Below are 26688 nucleotides of genomic sequence, written 5' to 3' on the forward strand. Positions count from 1 at the left end.
GAACTAAGGAACTGAAGGATACATGGTTTCTGTCAGTCTCTTCTCCCCATCTGCTTCCTTCCTTCTCTTCTTATGCTTTATGCTTTGAAGCACAGCACACACTGGGCTCCAGTGGGTGTGGAGAGTCATTAAACACAAAAGAGATTTGGAGAAACATAAAGGCAAAAGGAAGGAAAGAAGTCAACAGAAAAAAATCTGTTGACTTGCATCTAAAATTTATCATAGGAAGTAATACTGATTTGTGATCCCAACTTCCTGCTTACAGTAGTTCAAATTCTTCTTGCCTGCCCGGCCCAACAGTTGTAGTAACCAAGTGAGAAAGGAAATGTTCGGGCCTTGCTTCTTTAAAACTTCGCATTTCTATTTGGGCTTTTTTAAAACTGATTTTTATGAGACTCGTCATGATCATTTCCATCCATTGAGATCGCATCATATATCATGTAGCTGAATATTTCAACTCACCTGGGCAGAAGCCTCCTTACGTTCAAGTACATTACTGTGGATTTGCAGCAACAAGTCCATGTAGATGATGCACTGTAAATCCATAAATCAACCTTTTCTAGATGTTTACTGTCCAGATTAACATATCTTCAGCAGCCCACACCAGAAGGCATCAAATGTTGAGTTTTCAGCCTTTGGAATTACAACAAAGGCATAAATTATGATCATAGCCTCAAAGGCAACATTTGACATCTGGTTTGGGCAAGATGGAAAAGTTTTGGTGTTCTGTTTCTTTATCCTCTGCAGAAACCCGAGGACAACCAAGCACAGAAGATCAGGAGGTCCTCCGGAGAGATTTTAGCACTGTCTTACAGGGAGGGTTTTCATCTACAGAGAAGAAAACTTTGGAAGATGCCTTCAACTTGCATGTACTTTCCTCCTCACTAGATGCACCTGCTGGTAAAGAGCCACTGAAATCTGTCAATCTTCCTTTAAAAATTATATTATTTTTGTAAAGACTTACCTTAACTATGGCCTCCATAATATACTGTGTGAAAACTCTTTTATATTTTTTAACAAAGAAGTTTGAATTCTGATATTTTTGTGGATCATTTATTTTTACATTTATATCCTAGTTTTCACTGCTACAGTTGACCAAATTCAATCTATTGCCTAGGCTTCTTTTCTAGACTAGTGCCCTTTGGTATAGTTTCTGATCATTCCATAATCATTGGTTGTATTGGCTATGGCTGCTGAGATGAGAAACTAAGCATCATTGGAAGGCATTGGGCTGGGGAAAGCTGAGTTAAGAGTATCAGCAATACTCTTAACAATAGTTTGTGCAAGCTGCCTTCCCCAAGCAAAAATTCATAGATTTCAGCCTATGCTTGCAATGCTCGACTCAGAATGCTTAGATTACTAACAATTATTTGTTTTCTTGGTACTGATTTAGTAATATTGAGACATAAATTAACTTTTTGGGTGTCAAAAGTATTTATAGATTGTAGCGCTGTAAGACAGGAAGAGTGAAGCAACTAAGTCCACCCAGTTCAGCCTTATATATAACAATTTGCTTGGTTAGCAAAGGAAATTAAGAATGTCCTAATGGCTCCATATGGTTAGGAAAGTTTCCATAATAGCCATAGGCAAAGGATTAATCTAATCTAATCTAAAGAGAGATGACTCAGTTAACATGGGCTTCATGCTAGCAGGAGAAAAAGTAAAAAGTTGTGTCCCCATGACAAACACAGGAATTGAGTTGGCTACTTGAGAGAGAGTAGTTTACATTTACTGAAATGCTAGTTGTCTGGGTGCAGAGGTATGTTACCCCTTTGTAATGTTTAAAATGGGAAATGAAGAATCATAACTATCTTTGAGTTACTACCGTAGAACGATGTGGAGTGCAGCTATAAAAATGAAGCTTTATGAAATAATAACTTATTTCTGAATGTATTCTGGCCGGCGTAGTCCAGATGTATTGCCTTCATCCCCTTCCTAACCTGGAATTATGACAGTTGAATTCTAATACATTTGGAGAGGGAACCGTGGCTAGAGAAAGTGGGTAAATAGATTGTTATTGCAAATTTGAAAGGAGAACTAACACTGCTTGAGTATGAAATAGACTGACTAATCTGAACATAACCACATTCAGGTTTTCACTGACTGTCAGGTTTTGTTTTTCTTCTCTAACTTGCAATGTTACAGACATCTTGTCCATGGACTCAGTCTATGATTCCCTCCAAGCTGCTTTTCATTCAATTGCCCATTATCCACTGGGTGCCCTCTACAGCCGTCTCTGTCAACTCATGGCGCTGTGTATTGGGAACAGGGACCCCATTGCTACTGCCTATCTGGTTTCTGAGTCAGTCTCTATTACTCTTCGTCATCAGGAGATGACCATGATTCATAAGAAAGTCAGGTAAGTTCATAGTGATGGAAGGGGAAAGGGGGAACATGGTATCTATCAATTTGACAAGTGTGGCAAGTGCAAGAATATAAAAACAACGCCAAACAATCCTATCCTTATTCACCAAGCTGGATGGAAAGAGATAATCCCACAACAAGAGTCCATGAAGGTGCTTATCAGACAGATTCTTTCAGGAATTTTGCTGTGATTTTACACCAAATGGAAGAAAAGTTGCAAGAGATGCAGCAGAACTGTCTTATTACTGTGAATCTTCTGGAAAGTATATTAGTAAAATGCAGAGATACAGTGGGTAGCGTCCCTGTGGGTATATATTGGAAGCTTCCCTCATGCTTGAATGCACTTGTTTCCCATTCCAGCTTTTAGCTGAACTTTTAATAAACTGCAAGCTTTCAAAACTTCATGGCCTAGAATTCAGAAAAAAATTTGCATGGTCCAAACTGTAGATGAAATCTTAATACTTCAGTAAATAAGTCCATCGGATATGGACAGGCAATGCATTCAAATAAATAAATAAAAAATCCAGCCAGATGGAGTAGACTTCTGTGACTAACGTGAAATTTTTAGAACTGTCTTTAATATTAGTCTCTTTACCAGTAACAGTGTGTCATATTTATAGAAGGGAATACATCTGAAAGCGTATTTCTGCAATAAAGCAGAGACGCATTTATTAAGAATGTCTTCATAATCTTAGTGCTACATTTCCTCCTTAGCAAAATGGAAAAAACATCAGTGGCCGGTGTTTCCAAGCAACTGGAGGCACTTACCCTGCAAGAAGGAAAAGCAGATTCTCAGCTTCAGCACCTCTTAGAACTTCAGAACGTCTTTGAGTTCAGTTGTCCCAACTCAACAGGGTTGGAAACTAAGAGATTCAGAAAAGGCCTGCAGGAAATCCCCCCTGGTATGTAATGGATATGTAAGATGGAATTATAATTTGATTGTGATTGGCAAGTACCACCACTCTGAAAAGGAAGACCGTTCTCAGATATATAAAAAGGCCTTCTCAGGGATGTGCGTTAATGTTGTGTGTATGTGAATATATGTGTGACTTCAAGTCAGTTTTGAATCTTTGTGACTGGACTAGCCCTCCAATTTTCTTGGCAAGGTTTTTTGGGGGGAAGTGCTTTGCCCATATTTGATTTCTAGGGCTAAGAGAGAATGACCGGCCCAAAGTCACCCAGCTGACTTCATGCCTAAGCCTAGACTAGAGCTCCTGGTTTCAAGCCTGGTACCTTAACACTACACCAAATTGGTTCATGTGCATTAATAAAGGTAGTCATCGACTTACAACAGTTCATTTAGTGACCGTTTGAAGTTACATCACTGAGCAAAGTGACTTATGACCGTTTCTGTCCTGCCCATCTTTTCTTAATTTTTTTTTTTTACTGCTCTAAAAGTACAGGGTTTAAAGCAGGGGTGGGATACGACAGGGTTAATTACCGGTTCAGGATTTACGAGCTTCCCTGCACGCTGCGAGCTGCACGCCTGTAAATCGTCATCAGCATGCCGTGTGTAGAGAAGCAGCCTTTGAAACAGCCCTCTTTTCCTGCTTTTTTAACTGCAGCTGTGCCTCGTTCGGCAGCTGAAGTTGAAAAATCAGGAAATAAAGATCAGGGAAGAGCCCGGGTGGGTGGGTGGGCAAAAACATCAGCAGACATAGAACCAGTTCTATGTCTGCTGCTCTTCAGAGCTACCGGTTTTACAGAGGTGGACAGAACCAGTAGAAACCCAGCCCTGGTTTAAAGGAGGAGAGTGATGAGCAGAGATGATGGCCTAGTTCAAGATATTGAAGTAGAGTTTTGTCTGTGTTGTGCTTTGGCAAAAAAAGACTTGTTTTAATATGAAGTCATTTCCTCATTACATTTTCTCTTTTCAATTGACTTACTTAAGAGTCTTGCTGTCTCCTTAGGAGTCACAGTGTGCATAATGACTCTGGTGAGCACCCAGCCAGAGACCACTGGAGACATCCTCTTATTGACAAGGTTAGAGAAAGATGCTACCCCTGTGAACATCCAGATACAGACTCTGCATGCCAAGGTAAGAACAGCAAGAAGGAGAACTTTATATAGAAACATTTTTGGATTTAGGCCATGGTTTGTCTCATAATGTTCCTTTTGGTGCTTTTTTTCAGGTTTCCTTAAGTGCAGCTCTAAGTGAATTTGAAGCCATCCTGCAAAAACAAAAAGAGATCTCAAATTTCACACAGAAAGAGGATTGGTGGACTGGCCGGATAGCACTGGACAAAAGAATGATGGTGAGGTCTGCTCTCCTGCTGCGCAGAGTTCTCTTTCAGATCAATGGCAAAAACCCTTGATTTAGCAAATTAAATTAATCCAATTTAGCACATTTGTTCTGCCTATATTAAAACTGCTTTCCTCCTTCAGTCAAATTAAAATTTGCAGTTTGAGGTCCTGTTGGTGGCTTCATCTCTGCTCTATAGTTTTCAAGGAATATAATGCCCATGATGTCCATGATCCTCTGGACATAAATTGTGTTGAATGGGCATAATGAGATTGGTAATCTAAGCACATGAAAAAGGCACTTCATTGGACAAAGTTGAGCTCAGTAGACAAGCTTGAAGCTTGAGTTCAACAAAAAGAATGGGAAGAGGAGATCAAGATTGTCAGGACGACTCGCTGTCTTAATTGTGCAATCGCACCCGATTCCTTCATGCTCCTTTTTTTCAAATTCTTCTTCACCCTCCCCAACACTGCCCATACACATGTAATGAACTTTCTGCCTTTGGTGGGAATCAGAATCTGGCTGAAGGTAGCATCTTCCAAGCCACCCTGCTGTTGTGCTGTTCTGCACCACCGCTGCCCCCCCCCCACCCCAACCCTATTAAAAGGACTCTTCTGCTTGACTCCACAGGCATTGATGGATTCTCTGGAGACACATGTGCTGAGTTGCTGGAAGATTGCACTACTACCAGCCTGTGAGAATGACAGCTTGGTGGAAGATGCTTCCCATCTCCTAACACAATTCAGAGAATGTGGTTGTGAAAAGATCGACCTAGCTTTGCTTAAGGTGAGGAGATGGGCAGGCTTTGACCATAGAAGATGAGATTAGACAGGTACACCTTGTCTTCAAAGGGGTGATTCCTTTTTTATACACACACACACACACACACACACATATATGTATATATGAATTTTAATAAGCCTCCAGCCTGCAACATTTTCTGTCTCAAATGAGAAATCTGCCATGTTTTTAATTCCAATTGCCTTTTTGTTTTCTACTGTTGTTATTGGCTCAGGTTATTATAATCAGGCAGCTCCAGGCATGGGAATTTATTTTATTTTTTTAATAGGTCATACTGTCTGGATCCCATCTGTTAACACCACAACTTGTGGAGCGCTTGGTACGGGGCCTTCACCCAGCTCAACCTGAGAGAGCCTTGAGCCTTCTACAAGAGACAGTGGACAAACTGAAATCATACACTGGCCAGGCACCAAGTGGCCACTTGGTGCTTGTGTTGGATAAAGTGAGTAAGGATGGAGCCATGCTGTTTTACCACAGGGATAGCAAAGGGCAACCTTATTGACTTGCTTCATCCAATAAATGTTTTATGAAAGGGGACCTGAACATTTGATCTTTTTTTGCAGCATCTCCAGAAGCTTCCCTGGGAAAACATACCGTGCTTAAGCAACCAGTCAATAACCCGGTTACCATCTCTACACTTTCTGCTTAGCTACTCACTTACGAAAAAGGTGAGGTATCTATTTTCCTGGATGCTGAAAGCTTGACTTAGATACATTCTTTTCTATCACCTTTTGCTGATGCATTTAATAGCAACTTTTACACTATCATTAAACAACAGTTCTTTTGCTTCTTAGAGTTCTGCCTCATTATCGAAGTCTAGAGGGAAAAGGAGTGTTTAATAAATGTTAGGAGACACTATTTTGCAAAAATCTGGGGAGCTTTTTAGGAGATAGTATTCATTTCCTTGCTTCCTCTCTGGCAGGTGGCAAGGAAGATTGATTCGCTTAAGCTGGCCAATGCTATTAGCATCAAAGCCTTTGTCTCTGATTTGTATAGTTTAGGCATTAGGACAAACAAAAATTGAGTCACCTAGTTCTGGTACTGGGTGAGAGTACCATTATTATTATTGTTATTGTTATTGTTATGTTTATTATGTTTATTATGTTTATTTACCTCCTATCTTGCCATGGGCTACTCTAAGTGGCTCACAACCATAAAAAATGAAGCAATAAAAAGGAAGTTTAAACAAAGTGAAAGTAAAATAACAGAACAATAAAACAAAAGTGAAAAAGAAAACAAAGAAAATATGTCGACATGACTATAAAAAAAGAAGGGAGAGGGGAGGTAGTTTGCTGGTAATCTAGCAACCACCTCCAGAGTTGAATTCCCCCATTGGATCCCCAGACCAATTTGCAGAGCCAGATCTTTAGGCTTTTATGGAAGGAGATTGGGGGCAGATCTTACCCTGGTGGATGTTCCAAAGGGCGGGAACTGCAGCAAAGAAAGCTCTTCTGGGTCCCGACAGTTGGAGTTCTTCAACCAATGGGATCATTAGGCTTTCTCTGCTGGCCTAAGTAGAGCAATTAGGCTGTTTTGAGCTAAGAAAGCTAGCATAATTTCTATAGCTCTAAAAACTCAGTTCCTTGACTTGAGAAACCAGCATCCAAACTAAAAAGGATTAATGTATGCTGCTCTTGATCACAAGAAGGAACAATCAACTCGATTGAGAGTGAAATATTGCTTACAACAGGGATGTCAAACTCGATGCCTGCAAGCCGGATGCGTCATGTGCTGGCCCTGCCCTCGCCCACTTTAGCAATGGGGAAAAAGTCCCGATACATTGTGATGCAATGAGTTTGACACCCCTGGTTTACCAAGGATGCAATGTTTGTTTAAAGAATTTGTATGCAATTTCTCCCCAAATAGTTTAAAATAACTCAAAACAGTCCTTTAGAACAGGGGTCTCCAACCTTGCCAACTTTAAGCCTGGAGGACTTCAACTCCCAGAATTCCCCAGCCAGCTTTGCTGGCTGAGGAATTCTGGGAGTTGAAGTCCACAAGTGTTCAAGTTGCCAAGGTTGGAGACCCCTGCTTTAGAAGACTGAACAATATTAAGGGAGACCAAAGATGGATGGATAGATAGTATAGAGATAAAGAGACAGATAGACACAGATACAGATAAAACTATGGCTGCATTAATGCTTGAGATACTGCAGGTAAGGTCATTTCAAAGCGCAGTAGAGTTTGTGATAGACCTGTCTCAGCTCAGAAGCAATTTGCTAGCCATAGCATGAAGTGAAAATCCTCACATGCTAAAATTAGTGCCTGATTTGATGATGCTTTGTCCCCATCTAATGAAGCAACTCTTATAATCTCCCTCAAACAGTATCAGGAAGAGACTATCCTCAATCACGGAGTCAATAGCAGCAGCACCTTCTATGTTCTGAACCCACACAAAAATCTTCCTGGCACAGAGAAGATGTTCAAAGAATGGTTTCAAGGGTAGGTATTTGCACCATGTTATCTATCGCACAGATTTTGCATCCTTCAGGGAAGCCATAGCATCACACGATCTGTCCACAGGCTTCCTTTTGAATCAAGGTTGCTTACCATGTGGACACCACTAAACTCACTCCAACTCATAACTATATATTTTTTCCCTTTGCTTATTACCTGATAGTGAACCTGGATGGACAGGAGTGGTGGGAGAGGTTCCCAGTACAGACCAAGTACCACTGGCTCTCAAAGAACGTGACCTCTACATGTGAGTACAAGACAGGGTCGCATAGCCTATACTAGAGCCAGCAAAAAGTTTGAATGCTTGAATGAATTGCAGATAGAAAACCTGCGTAATGAAAGCTATTAAAATATAGAGGAAGTGGATCCTGGGTCTGATGTAGTTACTCTGAGAATACATTTTTCTTGGTTATGCTCTTAATTGCAAGTGTTCTTGCCTTTAAAAAAAGTTTTTAATACAGCAGATCTCAGCTACAGAGGCTCATTAGAGAAATGGTATTCACTGCCTGAGAAGTATGTGAGCAGAGGCCTAGAAAATACAAGAAAATGGGAAAAAATTTAAAAAGTTGCTCAGGAATGTATTTAAACACTGTTGACTGTTCCTTAAGTATTTATATATTTAAAGTCTCAGATAATAGTTACGCAAAACAAAAATATCACGGAGAAGTAAGAACTGGCTTATGGGGAAAGAAAAGTTTCTATGCCATAACTATATTTTGGGCTACTTACCAGGACATCAGTGTTGGAAACTCGTTGATTTCCACCCCACCCTCCCCTTTTCCCCATCCCTATAACATTTATTAGTGTCCTTTATGACCCTACATTAAATGACAAGATAAGCAACAAGCTTATCCTGAAGCTTGTAATCTAAGCCTAGCCTTTCCCAAGAACCATTTTAGCAAGTAATGTGCAAGAACACATTTAATAGATGTGTTCAATTCAGCTGGGAGGTTTTGGCTTATTATAGCCAACTTCTAAACAAGGAGAGAAGATCTCTTAGCAGACAGACCTACCGTATTTATCGGCGTATAACACGCACTTTTTTCCCCCTGAAAATAGGGGGCAAATGATGTATGCGTGTTATACGCCGATATAATGTTAAGAAGCCTTCGGTGAATGCTGCTGGGATCGGGGATCAAGGACACAAATGAAAGAAGGGGAGGGAGGAAGCAACCGAAGCCTGTCCTTCTCTCTGGGTCAGCTCTCTCAGTCGCTCTCTCGCTCCTCCACCAGCACAGGAAGAAACTGCTTCAAAGAAGCGGGGGGGGGGGGCTTTTCCTGTCGCCTTTCTCCCCCACCCCGTCCGCCCGCCCGCCCGCCCGCAGTGCTCCGTTCTGCCTGCCTGCCTGCCTTCGTTAATGGTTGAATCGGAACAGCTTCGGCTGAGTAAAAGAGGCGAATAGTTATTATTCTCAGCCGAAGCTGCTCCCAAACAACCAGAAACTAAGGCAGGCAGGCAGGCAGGCAGAATGGGACACTGTGGATTGAAGCGCGCGCGTGGGGTGGGAGTGGGGGTGAAATTTCCCTCTTAAAATGAAGATGCGTGTTATACGCCTGTGCGTGTTATACGCCGATAAATACGGTAATTCTTTTGCCAGCATCAAGCAAGAATGCCAGAGGAAAAGAATTGTCCCTTTGGATGGTAAACTAAGCAGGCAATATTCTGCTGCTTATCATATCCTATATCATATCCTATATCTCATATTTCATTTCATATCAAAAATACAATAAAAATATGGCAATGCTAATAAAATCAGAAGAGAATATACAAAGTAGTGATTAAATGAGTAAATTTAAAGAAACTAAAAATATGTCCATAAAGTGTTACTATAGAAATAGCTCAATCTTTTACATATTAAATCAAGTCACATAGACCATCTTTGGAACAATAGATGTCTGTATGACTTGATTGAGCCAGTTTTGATACAATATCTTATTTCAATGCAGTAGTATTTATATAATTAGAGTATTAAATGTAGATGACAGAAAAAAGTAGATATTCCAATAGTAGTAATCAGTTTTGAATATTAATATTGCAAGAATTATTTGACTTTTTCTTCAAAATTAAATATAACATTGAAAATGAAATGAAAGATTCAACAAAAACACATATCAAAGTGTTTGTTTTATAACAGATTTTGGTCTAGGTTAAATTACTTGATATTAAAATTTCCAAGGTATTGTTCCATTGCACATGTGTATGAATATGGATAGATGTATTTTTATACATGTTAATAAATGGAAACACACACATCCCTTGCTGGAAGCAAACTTCTCACTCCCTTTTGCCATGGATAAGTTGAACAAAAGAGGGTATGCAGCCTTCTACTATGTGATTGAGAGCCCAGCATTTTAAAAGATTTTCTGTTTTCAGTTTCTGGTGAAGGTATATTATTTAACATTCAGATCTACAAATGAATGGGAAACAAGAGACAATCAAGAAATTACACAATGGGAATCTGCCAGATTTTTTGAGGTGTCAATTTTTTCTTCTTTTAGCTATGCTGGTCACGGGGCAGGTGCACGCTTTGTGGATTCCATCTTGAAAATGAATTGCAGAGCTGTGTCTTTTCTTTTTGGCTGCAGCAGTGCTGCTCTAGCTGTACAGGGCAACCTGGAGGGAAATGGTGCTATCCTCAAGTTCATTATGGCAGGATGGTAAGTTGCTAAAGCTTATTCAATCATCATGGTAATTGCCCAGAATCATAGTTCCTAAATCCTGATATACTGGCTTCCAGGCTATGATGGAAAGAGTATACATGAAGCCAATACTTGGGAAATTTTTGCTATCCTAAAGCTTCAGGAGCAAGGAAACATCATCCAACATGAAATGCTTGTGCAAGCCTAAGGGTTACTCAATCAAACCTTTTGCTTTGTTTTGCCTACCAATTGATACATCCAGGATTCTGTTATAAACATGACTTGTGCTCACATGCTTCTTTCCTATCCCTTGTTTTCCAGTCCCCTGGTGCTGGGCAATCTCTGGGATGTAACCGATCGAGATATTGATCGCTATATGCAGGCACTTCTGAACAACTGGCTCAAGGCAGGTTCTAGAGCCCCTTTGCTACAGCACATCATTGAATCCCGCCAGGCTCCCAAACTCAGACACATGATTGGAGCTGCTCCAATTGCATATGGCTTACCAGTATTCCTGAAATAAAAAAAATTCAACAAAACATGAGATCTAACATGTGGGGGGTTGAATGAATTTATTATTACATTTTGAATTGCCTAAAGTATAAATTGTGTTTAACTGTGTTTGAAGAGAAAAGATAAACATTTTAACTTAGGCTAGTATGTTTGGTCAAGTCTGCCTTGCCTTTTTATTGTAGCAGGCCTGCATTGCTCTTATAGAAGAACCTATGTAAGCTGCTATCTTTTGAAATATGTATCACATTTGTACAGAGGAAATGTTCAGCAATTATTGTAAGTTATTCTTAAATCTATTTGTATTTTAATGTTTCAAAACCTCAATAAAGGTTAAAAGAAAATAACTTCTCTCTATATATATATATATGCATCCAATCCTGAACCTGGGGCAGGGGATATGCTCTAGTCTTGACTGAGGATGTTTTGAGCTGACTTGTCTAGGCTTAGGTGACTGGGCTAGTATGGAAAATAGGTAAACAGTCCTGCTAGACTTTGTATTCCAACTTCCAGCAGCCCCAGCCAGTATAGCCATTCATTAGGAATGCTTGAGAAGGCATGCAATTTAAAATATTTGTATTCTACTAGACAATTTATGCACCCTTCCTTGGAATTTTAGTTCTACCTTTATAGCTTTTTTAAAAAATCATAAATTAGATAAGAGCTTGTTGGCAGCATAGACTTTAAAGTGGTTGCTAATAGTTAAAAAGGTACACGAGTGTATTGTGTACAGCTTCTATATTTTGCTTTGGCATTTCTTTTGGCTTACCTTGGCACAAAAATTTCCTTTTTATGTGCTGATAAGCAAGGTTTTGAGTATATGAGCAACAGCCCAGTGCTGGATAAATTATTTACCATAATATGGGAAATTAACTCTTTCCTGTTTGATCTCCAGATCCCGAACTCTGTGTCAGAGCCTCTGATTTAAATTTCCAGAGACTATGACATGGAATGTGGGTAGCAACCTTGGTTGTTATGGAGTTCTATTTTTGCACCGAGAAACTCTTATTTAAGGGAGCCTTCATTTCCAGGGAGGTCAATAGATGTAATCACTTGCATAGGCAATAGGAGACAACCCTCTCAAATCCAAATAAACTGCATTCTTGAATCGACTGTTTCCTCTACAGCTCCTCAGATTCAAAAAGGAGATATTCAGTAAGGATACCGGATAATTTTGTATTCAGTTTTAGTCATTACTTCAAAGGCACAGGTTACTTTCTAAAGCAATCTTAATCAATTTTATCCAGTTTGGTGTGCCCCAGTCAGCTACATTGCATCAGATGAGTTACTTGGTTGACCAGGAGAACAGTAGTTGAAGTCATAGTACGATCTGAAGGGGACTTATAGAGGATGTACGTGTAATATAGCACAAGAGGAATTCTGGAAGTTGAAGTCCACACACCTTCCAAGTTGTCAAAGTTGAGAAACATAATCTAACCAAGAAATGAGTGAGCAGATTGAGGCTGCAGTTAGACGTCGCGATGCAACAAAGATCTCAGATACCGTCCAGATTCACGGGGCGGCTCTTTGCATCATCCCCAACCAATGGGGATGGTGCCTGAGAACTTGTGGGTGGTGTTAGAGCAATACGGTAGCTTTGGGAGGGGGGCGGCAATGGGCTCAATTTGCCCGATAAGGAAGTTCAAAGATATAAGCGCACACAAATCATTTCAATCAGAATAGAGCTGGAAGGGACCTTGGAAGTCTTTTAGTCCAACCCCTGGGCTCAAAAAACCTATACCATTTCAGACAAGTGGCTGTGCAATCTCTTCTTTAAAAACCTCCAGTGATGGAGCATCCACGATTTCTGAAGGCAAGCTGTTCCACTGGTTAATTGTTTTTAGGAAGTTTCTCCTTAATTCCAGGTTGCTTCTCTCCTGGATCACTTTCCATCCATTGTTTCTTGTCCTGCCCTCTGGTGCTTTGGAAAATAAGTTGACCCCTCTCCTCTTTATGGTAACCTCTCAAATACTGGCATATTCCTTTGTAGTTGCCTAGTGCAAAGAAACCAAACGGAGTTTCGATTTTTATTTACACCCTTCAATATAGATCTTGCCCCTCTGAACGCTTGTAGCGTGTTTCTTTCCATACATTGGTAAGAACGCTTCCGCCCCCTTAAGAAGAATGGGGGGGGCGGGGCGTCTCGAGCGGTGTCTTTCTATTGGCTGGGCAGGGCGGCTCTTTCCGTTGGCCGTGAGTCACAAAGGGCGCCTTGATCATAGACTCCAAACAGCTAGAGCGAACGTCACTCCTCTCCCGAGGTGGTGCCCGCGGAGGGATCTCTCTCTGTCTCCGCCTCCTAAGATGGCGCAGCAGGTGAACATCGCGGAGCTCTCCCTGCCGCAGCTGGAAGTGTTGAAAAGTCAGCTGGATCAGGTGAGAAAGCCGATCAGGTGGGCGTAGGCGTGTAAGGCTCGCTCGTCGTCGCGGTTGCCGGGCCAGAAGTGGGGTGGCTGAGTGGGCGCTTGGTCAGCTCGGTGTGGGAGTATTGGGGGGGACCTTTCGAAACCTAGATGGGGTGGCGGTTTCCTCCACTTGGTCCTCGGAAGCCCCCATCTCCCCCCCGCCCCAGGGATGGGGGGGGGAAAGGTGAGAGTTGGGAGGCAAACGTCTTGGAGGACGCCCGGTTGGGGTGGATGTTCATGCTGAGTCCGCTTATTCGAAAGAAAGAAAAGACCCATTGGACTCGGCTATCACCCCCAGATAAGGCTGCAGCCGACACGACTTTCTCTGGATCTCCAGTGAATAAAAGAGGAGGAGGAAAGGAAGGCAACTTTATAGCCGGGTAATTGCTGCCTGCAATTGGGCAGTTCGATCTTGACCTGCTCAAGGTTGACTCAGCCTTCCATCCTTCCGAGGTGGGTAAAATGAGGAACCCAGGCTGTTGGGGGCAATAGGCTGACTCTGTTAACCGCATAGAGAGGGCTGGAAATAAGTCGTGTATAAGTCTAAATGCTATTGCTAATAGGATGTTGCCTGTGGCCATCGCGGACCATCGTTTGGCTCAAACGGTCTTTGTCTTCTAACCTTCACTGTTCAGTTCTGCACCTTAAGACTTCAAAATGCAACCCGGAGACTCAGAGGTGCCAGTTAAGGCCTCAACTTACGGCCACAATCGAGGCCAACATTTTGGGGGCTAAGTGAGAATTTTTTAAAGTGAGTTTTGCCCCGTTGTAGGCTCTTCTTGCTGCATTTCTTAAGGGAATCACTGCAGTTCTTAAATTAGTAACCTGGTTGTTAAGTGAATCTGATTCCCCCACCCATTGATTTTGTTTGCCAGAAGGTTGCCAAAGGGGATCACATGACCCTGCGACACTGCGACTGTCATAAATGTGAGTCCGTTGCCAAGCATCCAAATGTAAATCACGTGACCATGGGGATGCTGCAGTGGAGACAACCCTTGCGTGCCAAAACCTCCTGTGACTTTCCGGAGGCTGCTAATGCAGATAGTCGTCGACTTAACAACAATTCACTTAATGACCACTGGAAGTAACAACGGCACTGAAAAAAATGATGTACGACCATTTTTCACACTTAAATGACCATGGCAGCATCCCCATGGTCACATGATTTATATTTGGATGATTGGCAACACTCGCATTTATGTCAGTCACAGTGTCTCTGGGTCATGCGATTCCCTTTTGAAACTTTCTGACAAGCAAAATCAATGGGGAAATCAGATTCACTTAGCAACCAGATTACTAATTTAAGAACTGCAGTGATTCATTTGGCAAGAAGAGTCGTAAAATGGGGCAAAGCTCACTTAAGAAATTTCTCACCTAGCAACAGGAATGTTGGACTCAATTGTGGCCATAACTTGAGGATTACCTGTACCTCTGAGTCTCCAGGTTGTATCTTGAAGTCTGAACTTAAGAAGTTGGGCAACTTGTAGATAGGTAGTTTTTAAATGGAAATGTGTCTGAGTATATAGGAGTATTGAAATGACTTAACCTAGATGTTCTCCAGCTTTGGGTTTTATATAGCATGCTAGAAAAACCCCTTACCCCATCAGTCCTTTAAAAATTCAGTATGTCCTGTTGGAAATGCCTTGCTTAATTCAACTGTTTGGTGTCGCTATGCTTTGCCTTCCTCTCTTTCCCCCCAAAATAATCATGAAATTGTTTGCGGGTTTTTTATAAGTTTGTCACTTAATTTCAGATGCCAGAGGAAGATCAGGTAGAAAGCATATATCTTCTCTTCTTAAAATGAGTATCCTAAATAATTTCCCCTCTCCACAAATATTAGTTTTATATAATAACTTTAACATTTGGAGTGCTTTACTCTGAATATTTTCTCCATCATTCCTGCAATATTTCAATATAATAAGCCAAACACATTACCTCTTTCTGTTACTGTATAAATTAAGAGAGAAGGGTCAGTCAGTGCTTAGAATTACAGAAATCTGAGATTTGCTTTGTTAGTGGCTTTCTGAATGAAGTTAAATCTGAATTCAAAAGGTATGGTTGCTCTTGCTTTAAGAGTCTGTTGTAATTCACACTCTCCTGTTTGACAGTCCACTTTTGTTAATATGAAAAATGGATTCAAAATATTTTTAACATGGAACTTGAAAACACAGGGATGGTGTATTATTTAACTTAAATGACTTTAATAAATAATAGGATGGAAAACCGGAAGTCTCAAGCCTTCTCTCTCAGCAGCCTTTTTTGATTTTTAAATGCTGGTTCTGTCTCTTTTAGCAGCTTGACAGTTGGTTTGTTGGTTGGTTTCATTCTTTTCCAAGTGGGGAGGGGGAGAGGAGTAATTCACACAGTATCCTTCCTCCAACCCTTTGTGTGCGAGACAGGGGACTCTTTGCTGTGTTTCTAGATATTCAAAGACTTTAAAACTTCAGGGGAATTAAGTTTCAGCATCTGGAGCAGGCGGTTTAGAGGCTTTTGACTAGAGCTCTCAGCATGACCTCCCATCCTTGTGATAGACCAACTCATCAGGCAGGAAAGGAAGGGCAAAGGGAATGGGAAAACTATAATAAGCTAGTCCTCAACTTGTGACAATTGAGCCCAATGTTTCTGTTGCTAAGTGAGAAATTTGTTAAGTGAGTTTTGCCCCATTTTACAACTTTTATTGCCCCATTTGCTAAGTGAACAATCACTTCATTACTTAAATTAGCAACACAGTTGTTAAGTGAATCTGATTTCCCCATTGATTTTGCTTGTCAGAAGGTTGCAAAAGGGGATCACGTGACCCCAGGACACTGCAACCGTTGTAAATGTGAGTCAATTGTCAAGCATCCAAAAGTAAATCACGTGACCATGGGGATGCTGCAATGGTCATAAGTGGAAAAAATGGTCATAAGTCACTTTTTTCAGTGCCATTGTAACTTCAAACGGTCACGAAATGAATGATTGTAAGTCTTGAGGACTATCTGTAATTCTTTTTAACTTGAGATATTAACATCCAAAGCTTCCTTACTAAAGATGTAAGTATGGAGTTCCCTTGATCAAGATCAGCAACCAAGCAAACAGACAACAAACCAAACCAAATGAATAAGTTGGAAATAATAGAAAATATTTGCAGCTTGGATTGCGGATTTTAGCAGTGGTTTGTTCTCCGAGCTTGCCATTTAGCTCCCGAGTGTAACATCTGCAACAGGACTTCAGCTGAAGTATCTTGTTCCATTCCTCTTTAGTTTATTTAGTCTTTAGTCTTGGGTGGTGGTGTGGTCAGGTGACTGACTATTGTTCACATGGTGCAAAAATCAACTGGTGGTGAAATGGTCGGTTGGATGGAACCAACCACCTCACCAGTCAATTTTTGCACCAGCCAGTCACATGACCAACTGACCGCATCACCACACAAGACCTATATAAACTAAAAAAAAAAAAAACGGAACAAGATACTTCATCTAAGATACTTCAACTAAAGATAACGGAACAAGATACTTCATCTAAAGTCCCGCTGAAGGTGTAACAAAATGTTCAAGAGCAAAACGGCAAGTTCGGACAATAAACCACTGCCAAAATGAATATGTTTTAAGCAGACCACAGGATGGTGCTAGTCTACTAGAATGCAGGGGGGGGGAATCAAAGCGATAAGAATAAAATTCAACATCACTTCAGACTGCAAGGCTTTGCAGTAATATTTATGGGTACAGAATTCTAGACCATATACTAAAATAACAAAAGACCAACACACAGCACAGCACATTAAAAGTGATAAATTTAACACAGTATTCTTAACTAAAACTTTATACCTATCAGTTTATGTAAAACATCTACAGACTATAACAAAATAACAAGATTATTTTGAAGTACCCAATACTATGTAAACTTCCTTAATCATAACCCTCAATATCTCTATAGGAATTGAAATCAAATTGCTACCTTATCTGAATAACTAGTTAAAAATTTTATCTAGTTAAAAATTTTGCCACAGCAATTAAGAATTGGATCATCAAGAAGATATTTAATATAAAATTGATTAGAATGTCCAAGAAGGGATTGTAAAAGGGGATTAATCAAATCATACGAGCTAAGATAAAAGCTACAATAGAGGACTAAATGCTCTATTGACTCTAGGTCACGGGTGTCAAACTTGTGGCATCACGTTGCCATCACGTGATGTTTTGTGACGTTTTTCCCCTTCGCAGAGCTGGGGTGGGTGTAGCCTGCGTGTGACACCTCTGGCCTGCATGCCACCAATTTGGCACCCGTGCTCTAGGTCAGGGGTCCCCAACCACCGGTCCGCGGACCGGTACCGGTCTGTGGAACAAGTCCTACTGGGCCGCTGGCTTGCTGGGCGCCGCCATCTTGTTTTGATGAAAAAGTGCTTCCGATGAGGTAGAAAGCTCACCGGAAGCACTTTTTCATCAAAACAAGATGGCGGCACCCAGCTGATGTCGGTACCGGGCCGCGCCATAAAAAAGGTTGGGGATACCGGGCCGCCGCGTAAAAAAGGTTGGGGATCACTGCTCTAGGTCATGGTTCGTTGAAGTAATCCTCGCGTTAGGACAGCAGTTGGGACCAGAATTTCTGTGACCAAGTGATGCAGTTCTAAAATGCAACATTATGTGACCACATTCGTTAGTAGCAGTGATCCCTGCAGTCCCCATTGCTGTTAAGAAAGGATTGTGGGTTGATAAAAGTGAGAGCCTCCTGCTGACTTCATCAAAGTCGGTGGGGAAGCAGGCAGAAATTTCCAAGTCCCAGGTAGTTCACAAGCAAACCAGCAGGTGAGTAAGTGACTGCTTTCACATGGGAAAGGGAGGATAGCTGAGTCGGTGTGTTGCACAGCAGGGCCTGGGCTGGCTGCTACCAGGTTGGGTGGGTAGGTGCATGAATGGTAGCGGGCGCAAGCATGGCAAAGCTTGGTGTATTTGCTGCCAGATGGAAAGGATGCATAAGTGGCAGGGGAGATGTGGCATGAATGCAGCGAGGCTTGGGGAGGGTGCACAAGTGGCTGGGGAAGCATGGCTCAAGCCCCTCAAGGTTTGGGATGCTGCAACTGTCATAAGTGCAAGCTGGTTGCTAAGGGCCCAAACCGGGATGATGTGATAGGATACTTCAGTGGCCAGAACTTTGAGGACTGATCATAAGTACCACTTGTTCAGAGCTATTGTAACTTGAAACAGTTGCTGAATGAGTGGTCACTAAGTGAAGAATACATGTACGGTAGATCAGGCCAAGAAATCAACTCCACAAGAAGGCTAAAACTACTTTGACTGAGATCGGCTATAATAACAAGACTGTGCTGTCCCTCTTCCTCCTCCCCCCTGTATCCAATGAATTAAGGAAGTATCTGAGTTGTTTCCAAATATTATCTCATCGTTCTAGACCTAAGATAAGTTTTAACCCCTTTTGCCTAAGTACCAATTCCTGCAAATTTCTGTCAAGCTCATGTTCCTACCTTACACCATGTACCTGTCTGGCAGGTATATTCTGTGTATACTTGTAACCTGCTATGCATGTCAGCTGTTGCTTTTGTTCACAACTGGCATCTTTGAGTATTAGGTATTAAGGGAGGCAGCAGTGGGGGGGAGAGATGGTATTATTTCCTGATTTAAAATGTGGAATATGGAGGGGGACAGGAAAGAGAAATTCATGCAAGATTAAAATGGGTGGGGTGATTTTGTTGTTAGGCCATTCTAAAGGATCTAGCTGAAAGGCATGTTTTTAACTGAATATGTTAACATTTGTGAATATATGTAATTTAAATCTTGGGATTAAGACCCTATTCTAATTTTTCTTTTCTAAGACTCCCGGGACTATAGTTTTGATATTTAAAGACTATGCTCTCCTTCACTTGCTTTATGTGATAATCTTACATTGGCTGGTTATAGAAGCTTACATGGCAAAGATTTATGCAGTTAGAATTTGAGCCAACTTGAACTTTTGTCACTCATTCCCTGTGCGCCCTGTTATCCTTTAAATTACACGTTTCAGTTCACTAATGAAGTCCTTAAGGAACCAGATGCTTTGATTTTCTTTCCTCAGTGTTAAGGTAAGCTTAAGATAAACACTAAATGTTCTTGTAATCCCTTTCAAATGTTGCTGTGGTTGGAAATTTTAACAACTTCAGAAAAGCCACAGATTCTCTACCCTATTTTAGACACTATGCTGCCACACATGGACACGCTTGTAGTCCAGTTCTTCCCACGTGGTTGTATGTTGAAAAAAAGCCAAAATATTTCACTGAGGGCAAGAGGAAATTGTAGTTAATGATCACATTTGTGAGCTATGTGGCCATAACATTTCCATCATTTTCTTGCAATGTACCTGCTACGTGGTTTCACTTTGTCATAAAAAAGCACGATAAAACTTTCTGATGAGACCAAAACAGGCATGTTTAAATAATATAATTGCCACATTTCTCAATGCACTAAACAAGGCTAAAACTACTTAGACAAAATTTTCTAAGACTATTTTAGAATGTTTAATCCAACAATTGTTTGGAAGCTGAGAGTGTGGCTTTCATTGCTGAACTCTTGAGTTTTGTATGTTTTTTTCTTCAGGAAGTTGAATTCCTTTCTTCATCCATTGCACAACTTAAGGTGGTACAGACAAAATATGTGGAAGCAAAGGACTGTCTGAATGTATTAAATAAAAGCAACGAAGGCAAGTAATAACTCCCTTTTTAAAATCTCTTTTCTTTTGTAATCTCAGCTCAGTCTGGAAAATGTAGAACACATTGCAAAACCTACGGTATTTTTCTTCTCTGTTTAGGTAAAGAGCTACTGGTTCCACTCTCTAGCTCTGTATCCTTTTTTACAAAACAATAACATTATGGAAGATCTTCAACTTTTTAACTTTTTCTTCTTCATAAGAATATTGATTTCTAGTAATTCTAATAATTTGGCAGTGGGATTAATCTACAGTCAGTTTACTGAGGTACTATTATTTCAGTGAGCCCAAATGTGTCTTGCCACTTCTAAAACACTGTTTGCACAGGCTAGCTATTCTGTCACCATTTCTGATGGGAGCAAATCTAGAGGGAAGTTACCTTGGAAGTTGTAGATTTCTATATGTTGGACTCAGAGGTTTTGTGAGAGCTTGCAAAGAATGAGGGAGGGAGGGAGGGAGGAAGGAAGGAAGGAAGGACTAATCAAAGTTAATAAGAAATCAGAATCCCTTCAGATTAATGCTATACTTTTCAGCAGAAAGCAGTTGGCATGTTTGTATGACATTGCAGTTTATAATGAAGCAATAATGTGTGAACCAATGCTAGCTGGCTCTGTAGTATACTTTCTGTTGTGACTTCCACCAGTTGCTCAACTGAGAAACAAAAAAAAAAATGCTTTCATGGGAACTGAAAGTGTAACCTGATGACATACTAATGGGACTTGCAGAACCTTGTACCATAGAAGTTCCATTTTAAGTATTGATAAATTCTGTTTATGTACACAAAATTGCAGCAATTGAAGCGATCATATATCAACACCAAAAACTGTACAAAGAGAAGAGGAAGAGAAAGTACCTTAGGGTGCTCTGTTGTAGTGCAACCTCTAATTCCTACATTAGATCAAACTTCCCACTAAGAAAAAAATAGAAAATAGCTAAAAACTATCTTTTATTTCTGTGTTTCTAATTCAAGCTCTCCAAGACAAAAATCTGTTTTAAGGGGGAGAGGCATCTTTTCATTTAGCACAGGCTTGTCCAACCCGCGGCCCACGGGCCGCATGCGGCCCAGGTCGCCTTGTAATGCGGCCCAACACCCACCCCAACCTTCATGAAAGATCCAACGAGTAGGAGGAGGAGAGGCAGGCGCGAGGCGGGGCGAGCAACAGAAAAGGCGGGCAGCCGCAGCCCAAAAGTCCCGCCCCGCCACCTCCTGCTGTTGCCGCCGCCGCCGCCACCGCTGCTGCATTTGCAGGAGAGGTAGGCGCGAGGCGGGGCGAGGCGAGCAACAGAAAAGTCCCGCCCCGCCACCTCCTGCTGTTGCCGCCACCGCCGCCACCGCTGCTGCATTTGCAGGAGAGGTAGGTGCGGGGCGAGGCGAGCAACAGAAAAGGCGGGCAGCCGCAGCCCAAAAGTCCCGCCCCGCCACCTCCTGCTGTTGCTGCCGCCACCGCTGCTGCTTCTGCCCCGTCGCCGCTGCTGCTTCTGCCCCCGCCACCGCTGCCGCTGCATTTGCAGCAGGAGAGGTAGGCGTGAGGCGGGCGAGCTTTATTTCCCCCCCTCCCCCCCACCCCGCAAAATTTGGCCGGAAAATTAATGAAAAATAAATAATTTGCAGGAGGAGAGGTAGGCGTGAGGCGGGCGAGCTTTCTTCCCCCCCCTTCCCCCCCACCCCGCAAAATTTGGCCGGAAAATTATAAAATAAAAAATAAATAATTTTAATTAATAATAAATAATAATAATTTTATTTTATTTTATTATTTTATTAATTTAATTTAATTTAATTAATTATTTAATTTAATTATGTGCGGCCCAAACCAAATTTTCATCTTCTAATGTGGCCCAGGGAAGGTGAAAGGCTGGACACCCCTGATTTAGCACATACTGTTTTAGTGGAAATGAATTTCCTCCTGCAGCCTTCTGTCAAATGATATTTTTCAAGATTAGTTTTGTGCCTATGATTGGATGGGACCTCTGTGACTTGCCTTGATTATAACATTTGGGATTTTTAAGACACTAGAGAAGCAAAATAAAATTTTAATTTAGAGTACATAGGTTACACAAATATAAACCTTTAAGAATCTCCTGTTTTCTTTGGAGAGCACTAGAGTTGTGTCCTTTACTTAGCTATAAAGATATGCTTTGTTTTAGGTGTTGTTTTTTCAATGCATAGCACAGTGTGGAGGTGTATTTTGTTGTCAGTATATTCTTAAATACAGATGGCAACCTCTGGCTCTATTAAAAAATCAGTTGTGAGCTTAGATTTGCTGAGTACTTAAAGAGGAGGCAACCAGGAAATACCAGGCTGGTATAAAGTGGCCTCATAGCACTGTTAACGTAAATCAGTCAAAACTAAAGCTCCAAACAATTCCAAAAGTACCCATAACTCTATTGTTTTGCAAGTTTTATTTATGAAGAAATACTGATGCCATGCTTTATAATATTACCTCAGCTGTTATAACTATTCTGTCCAATATTGTTTTTTCATCAGCATGAGGGTTATGACCTAGCGATGCTTGGGACTTTTTTTCTTTCTCCAATGGGGGATTTTCTCTTTGGACTAGAAATTTAATTCTTTTTTCCTCTTGATTGTGCTTGATTCTTTCCAGCTCTGGTGCTTTTCCTTAACCTTCCTTTACAGATGTATGTTCCTGGGAAGCTTTCAGATGTGAGCCATGTATTATTAGATGTAGGGACAGGTTACTATGTAGAAAAGGTAAGACATTTATCATTTCTCTGAGGCTGCACAATTCCAAGTAGGCAACAATCCATAATTTAACATCACAGGAAATACAGAGGTCTGGTCTTCCACCATACAGGCACAGTTATACAGGAAGGCCTTGACTTACAACTGTAATTGTTGCCAAGCACCCAAAATATGACCATGTGACCAGGAGCTGTGGCTATTGCACCTTCAAAAACACATTGTAAATACTTCTGGGAAGGTCTGTCATAACTTTGAAGTGTTATTAAATTAGGGATAAGTTGAGGACTATCTGTACTTGTTAAGACTTTTAGCCTAGAGACAATTCTTGTGGACAATATTTGTAGCTTTTTTTATCTGCCAAATTGAGCAGATTTTAGAATTTATCATACTGGTAAAATGAGATTTATGATTCAGGCTTTCCTGACCTGATGTCTGATAAGGGAAATAAACAAGCCTACCATCACATTAAGCACATCTACTCTTAAGCCAGTCTTCCACAGCTTGAACTTCACATTGGGCCTGAATTGCTTTGTAGTTGATCTCTTCCCTTTTTGTAAATTGTACTCTATTTATACATTACCTCATTAATCTCCTCTGAGCTGCTTTTATGTGCAATTATGAGTCCCCTCCTCACTTGCCTTTGAGCAAGAGGCTTTAAAAGCATGGGCCCCTATTTGTATGGACCCATGAATAAGAGGCTCTTAGGAAGCCTCTCTGGTCTGATTTTTACACAGGCTGTGGGGGGAAAAAAGCACGTTTCTTGAGAATGTATAAGATGCAACAAAGGTCATCTTCGAAAGAGTTAACAAAGAATTCTAATCTTGGCAGAGATAACCAAATTCAAATAGCGTTTTCATTTCATTCATTTTTATGTCTCTATATGCCACCAAAGTATCTTGTTACTGCTTAGCCCAGCTGATCCCATCCCATTTCCATTATATACAGGGACAGGTGGTAAAAGGGATCAAAGATGGGCCATTTAGTATTCTCTGCCCACTGTTGATTGAAAAAATACAAGCCAAAATCTGATTGGGAAAATCATCCAAATTAATCAATTTGGATTTGCCACATTAGCAGTTGCAAGGTGCTAGCAAGCCATTCTCGGTTGACAAAGCCATTTGATTGTAAACAGTGGAATAACAACGCCTTTGATCTTGGCAGACAGTGGATGAGGCTAAAGACTTCTTCAAGAGGAAGATTGATTTCCTGACAAAGCAAATAGAGAAAATCCAGCCAGCATTGCAGGAGAAGCATGCAATGAAACAAGGTAGGCCTTAGCAGCAGGCAAAAACAGAAATGCAAAAACTGTAAATGTAACTCCATCTGATTCTGATTATAGCCATTGCTGCTCAAATGCTTTCCTGACTCAGTTTGGTTTCTTTTCTTTCACAGCTGTAATAGAAATGATGAACCAAAAGATTCAGCAACTGACAGCAGCAGGTGCATCACAAATGTTGCCAACAAAGGCCTAGCAAAGAAGACTCCCTTGCCCACCTATTATTTTGTGATGGTCAAAACATCTGGAGGGAAGCAGCATTCCTGCTGCATGAAGCTTAAAGGGGAGGGTGGGAGGGTAAGAGGATAATTTTCTGTTTTGTTAAAATAAATTTGGGAGTGTTTCTGTTTTTGGGAATGATAACATCTTGAGGACCACATCTGCTCAACTCGTTGACTTTTCAGATGTTATGTTTTGTTAGTTATGGCACCTGGAGGCCATCTTTCATAAGATGCCCAGTGAAATGCAGTGCTTGTAAATGGAATTGTACAAAATAAATAGAACAAAGCAAGTAATAATTGCATATTAACTAATGCATTGCTGCCCAGAAAACTCTATGGCCCACCTGATTTTGTTTTGTTAAGGTTATTTTGATTTAAAGAAAGGAATGTAATCAATTTGAGTCACAACTTTAGTTTGAAAAATACTTCTGGATTTGGTGTGTATCCTGAAGGTATTGTTGGAAAATAAAAGTTAGAGACACTGCATTGTTTAGAAGTATTCCACCTGTCAAGAAAAAGGGGGAAAGTATGCTTCCATGATAGAGGACTAGAGAGAGGAGTGAGGCAGTGTTTGTCAATCTGTGGTCTGTGGACTCATGGGGGGCTGTGATATCACAGGGGGTTCACAAAGGCTTGAAGAAATGTTATGATTTAAATCTTAAGTCTTGGTGGTCTTTTGTCACAAAAGATATTTGAAGGAGCTTCATGGTGAAGAAAAGGTTGAGAATGTCTGGAATGGGGAACTCATGAGTTTGCTTTTGAGTAAACATGATTGAGGGAGTACAAGCTAGTAAATGATTTTTTATACACATATATTGATACAGTTGTTTGCATGAATAGAGTGAAGCACAGCAGAAATTTGTTATGTTTGGATGCCTGTTGTACTGAGATGTACTAAAATTAGATTTTGATGCACATATACTTGAAATAATATAAAGGAGCCTAGATCTAGGTGCCAGGGCCAAGGAGTCCTTAACACTAGGATCCTCAGCAGGATTGACCCGGCCAGTATAATGGAAGCATAGTTAAGCATAATTTAAGTGAACCATAACATGTAAACTGTGTTTTCTCTATAGCTTCCACTTAATTTTCACATGACATTAAAAGGTATGCTACCTCCCAATAGTCAATAGTGATAAGTACTAGATGAAGACATATTGAGCAATGGTACCTTCCTTCTGCATGTGACTTGTGAGGCTGCAGTTAATGCAGGGAGTGGGCATACACATTTCAAGCCCTAGAATGTCAGTCAAATCCAGATTTGGGGATAAAATACAATTAAGACAACTCATTTAATTAGAACTGTTTCAAATAAATCAAAATAGGAGGGGTTACTCTGAGATAAATCTTTTCAGATTTCTGGTTACACAAATGCAGGGAAAGAGCAGCTTCTACAGGCAACTTCATCTAAGCCCGTTTTTTCTTCTTTTGCATCCTCAGCAATGCAAAAAGGAGGTGGGACAGGATCACAACTTACAGTGGTTCTGCTCTAACTGCATTTTTCAGGAGGCAACTAGTCTTGTTTTTTTCTTTGAAGACGTTTCACTTCTCGTTCAAGAAGCTTCAGCTCCGACAGGATAGTGGGGAATGGAAAGATTTATATTCCTTGCAGATAGCTGGTCATTTGCATCCTTTTAGAAGGTCGTCCTGAGGGTTACCTGAATAGTGCTCCTGGTTCCTGTGGTCTGCAATTTTTCTCTGGAAATCCATTCCTACTTATACCATTCAAAGAGTAGTCATCCCTTTGTATAGCTAAGTCTGTAGAGAGTCTCAGTCATCCAGGCCATGGTTGTCCCAAAGGTGCTTTTTCAAGAGGCAGCTGGACTTTCTTGATTTTTCTTTGAAGGCATTTCGTTTCTCATGCAAGAAGCTTCTTCAGCTTCTATCCTGTCAGAGCTGAAGAAGCTTTTTGGATGAGAAGCAAAACATCTTCAAAGAAAAAAAAACAAGAAAATCCAGCTGCCTCCTGAAAATGTACGTTTGAGATAACCATGACCTGGATGATTGAGAATCTCTACAGACTTTTCATCTCTACAGACTTTTAGCTATACAATGTGGGATGAACACTCTTTGAATGATGGAGTAGGAATGGATTTCCAGAGAAAGGCTACAGGAACCAGGAGCACTACTCAGCTGACCCTGAGGACACAGATAAATCTCCAAATGCTTCAACGACCCTGTAAAATGGGTGTCAAAGTCGCAGCCCATGGGCCAGATGTGTCATGCTGGCCATGACCATGCCCGGTTTAGCAAAGGAGAAAAAAGTCATGATAAGTCACATGATGATTCTGTGATGATGCAAGTTTCACACCCCTGCTCTAAAAGGATACAAATTACCAGTTGTCTACCAGGAATATAAATCCTTCCATTCCCCACTATCCTGTCAAAGCCAGACATGA

At 40.9% G+C, this 26688-nt stretch overlaps 2 protein-coding genes across 2 annotated transcripts in view; both read left to right on the forward strand.

Moving 5' to 3' along the window:
* Positions 1–11349, forward strand: part of ESPL1 (extra spindle pole bodies like 1, separase) — a 45987-nt gene extending 34638 nt beyond the window's left edge. The window contains exons 20-31 of the mRNA XM_026673949.2: positions 748–900; positions 2146–2359; positions 3079–3266; positions 4275–4402; positions 4497–4619; positions 5237–5392; positions 5676–5849; positions 5971–6075; positions 7734–7849; positions 8028–8111; positions 10364–10522; positions 10826–11349. Of these exons, the coding sequence (XP_026529734.1) occupies positions 748–900; positions 2146–2359; positions 3079–3266; positions 4275–4402; positions 4497–4619; positions 5237–5392; positions 5676–5849; positions 5971–6075; positions 7734–7849; positions 8028–8111; positions 10364–10522; positions 10826–11027 (1802 nt within the window). The 3' untranslated portion in view covers positions 11028–11349. The remainder of the gene's footprint in view (positions 1–747; positions 901–2145; positions 2360–3078; positions 3267–4274; positions 4403–4496; positions 4620–5236; positions 5393–5675; positions 5850–5970; positions 6076–7733; positions 7850–8027; positions 8112–10363; positions 10523–10825) is intronic.
* Positions 11350–13233: 1884 nt separating this feature from the next.
* Positions 13234–24773, forward strand: PFDN5 (prefoldin subunit 5). The gene is made up of 6 exons (XM_026673948.2): positions 13234–13390; positions 19983–20085; positions 20194–20225; positions 22727–22801; positions 23954–24059; positions 24185–24773. The coding sequence occupies exons 1-6, from the start codon at positions 13319–13321 to the stop codon at positions 24262–24264; spliced, it is 468 nt and encodes a 155-aa protein (XP_026529733.1). The 5' UTR covers positions 13234–13318; the 3' UTR covers positions 24265–24773.
* The last annotated feature ends 1915 nt before the right edge of the window (positions 24774–26688 follow it).

The sequence above is a fragment of the Notechis scutatus genome, chromosome 2 (assembly GCF_049901735.1).
Source record: "Notechis scutatus isolate UNSWTSFEM ecotype Mainland chromosome 2, rNotScu1.2, whole genome shotgun sequence".
Taxonomy (NCBI): domain Eukaryota; kingdom Metazoa; phylum Chordata; class Lepidosauria; order Squamata; family Elapidae; genus Notechis; species Notechis scutatus.

What these genes read in the sequence shown, in the direction of transcription:
- PFDN5 (XM_026673948.2), top strand. Translation starts at nt 13,319, where the DNA reads ATGGCGCAGCAGGTGAACATCGCGGAGCTCTCCCTGCCGCAGCTGGAA. An exon ending in ATTAAATAAAAGCAACGAAG is followed by an intron (nt 20,086 to 20,193) that starts GCAAGTAATAAC and finishes TTCTCTGTTTAG; the next exon opens with GTAAAGAGCTACTGGTTCCA. An exon ending in TGGTTCCACTCTCTAGCTCT is followed by an intron (nt 20,226 to 22,726) that starts GTATCCTTTTTT and finishes CTTCCTTTACAG; the next exon opens with ATGTATGTTCCTGGGAAGCT.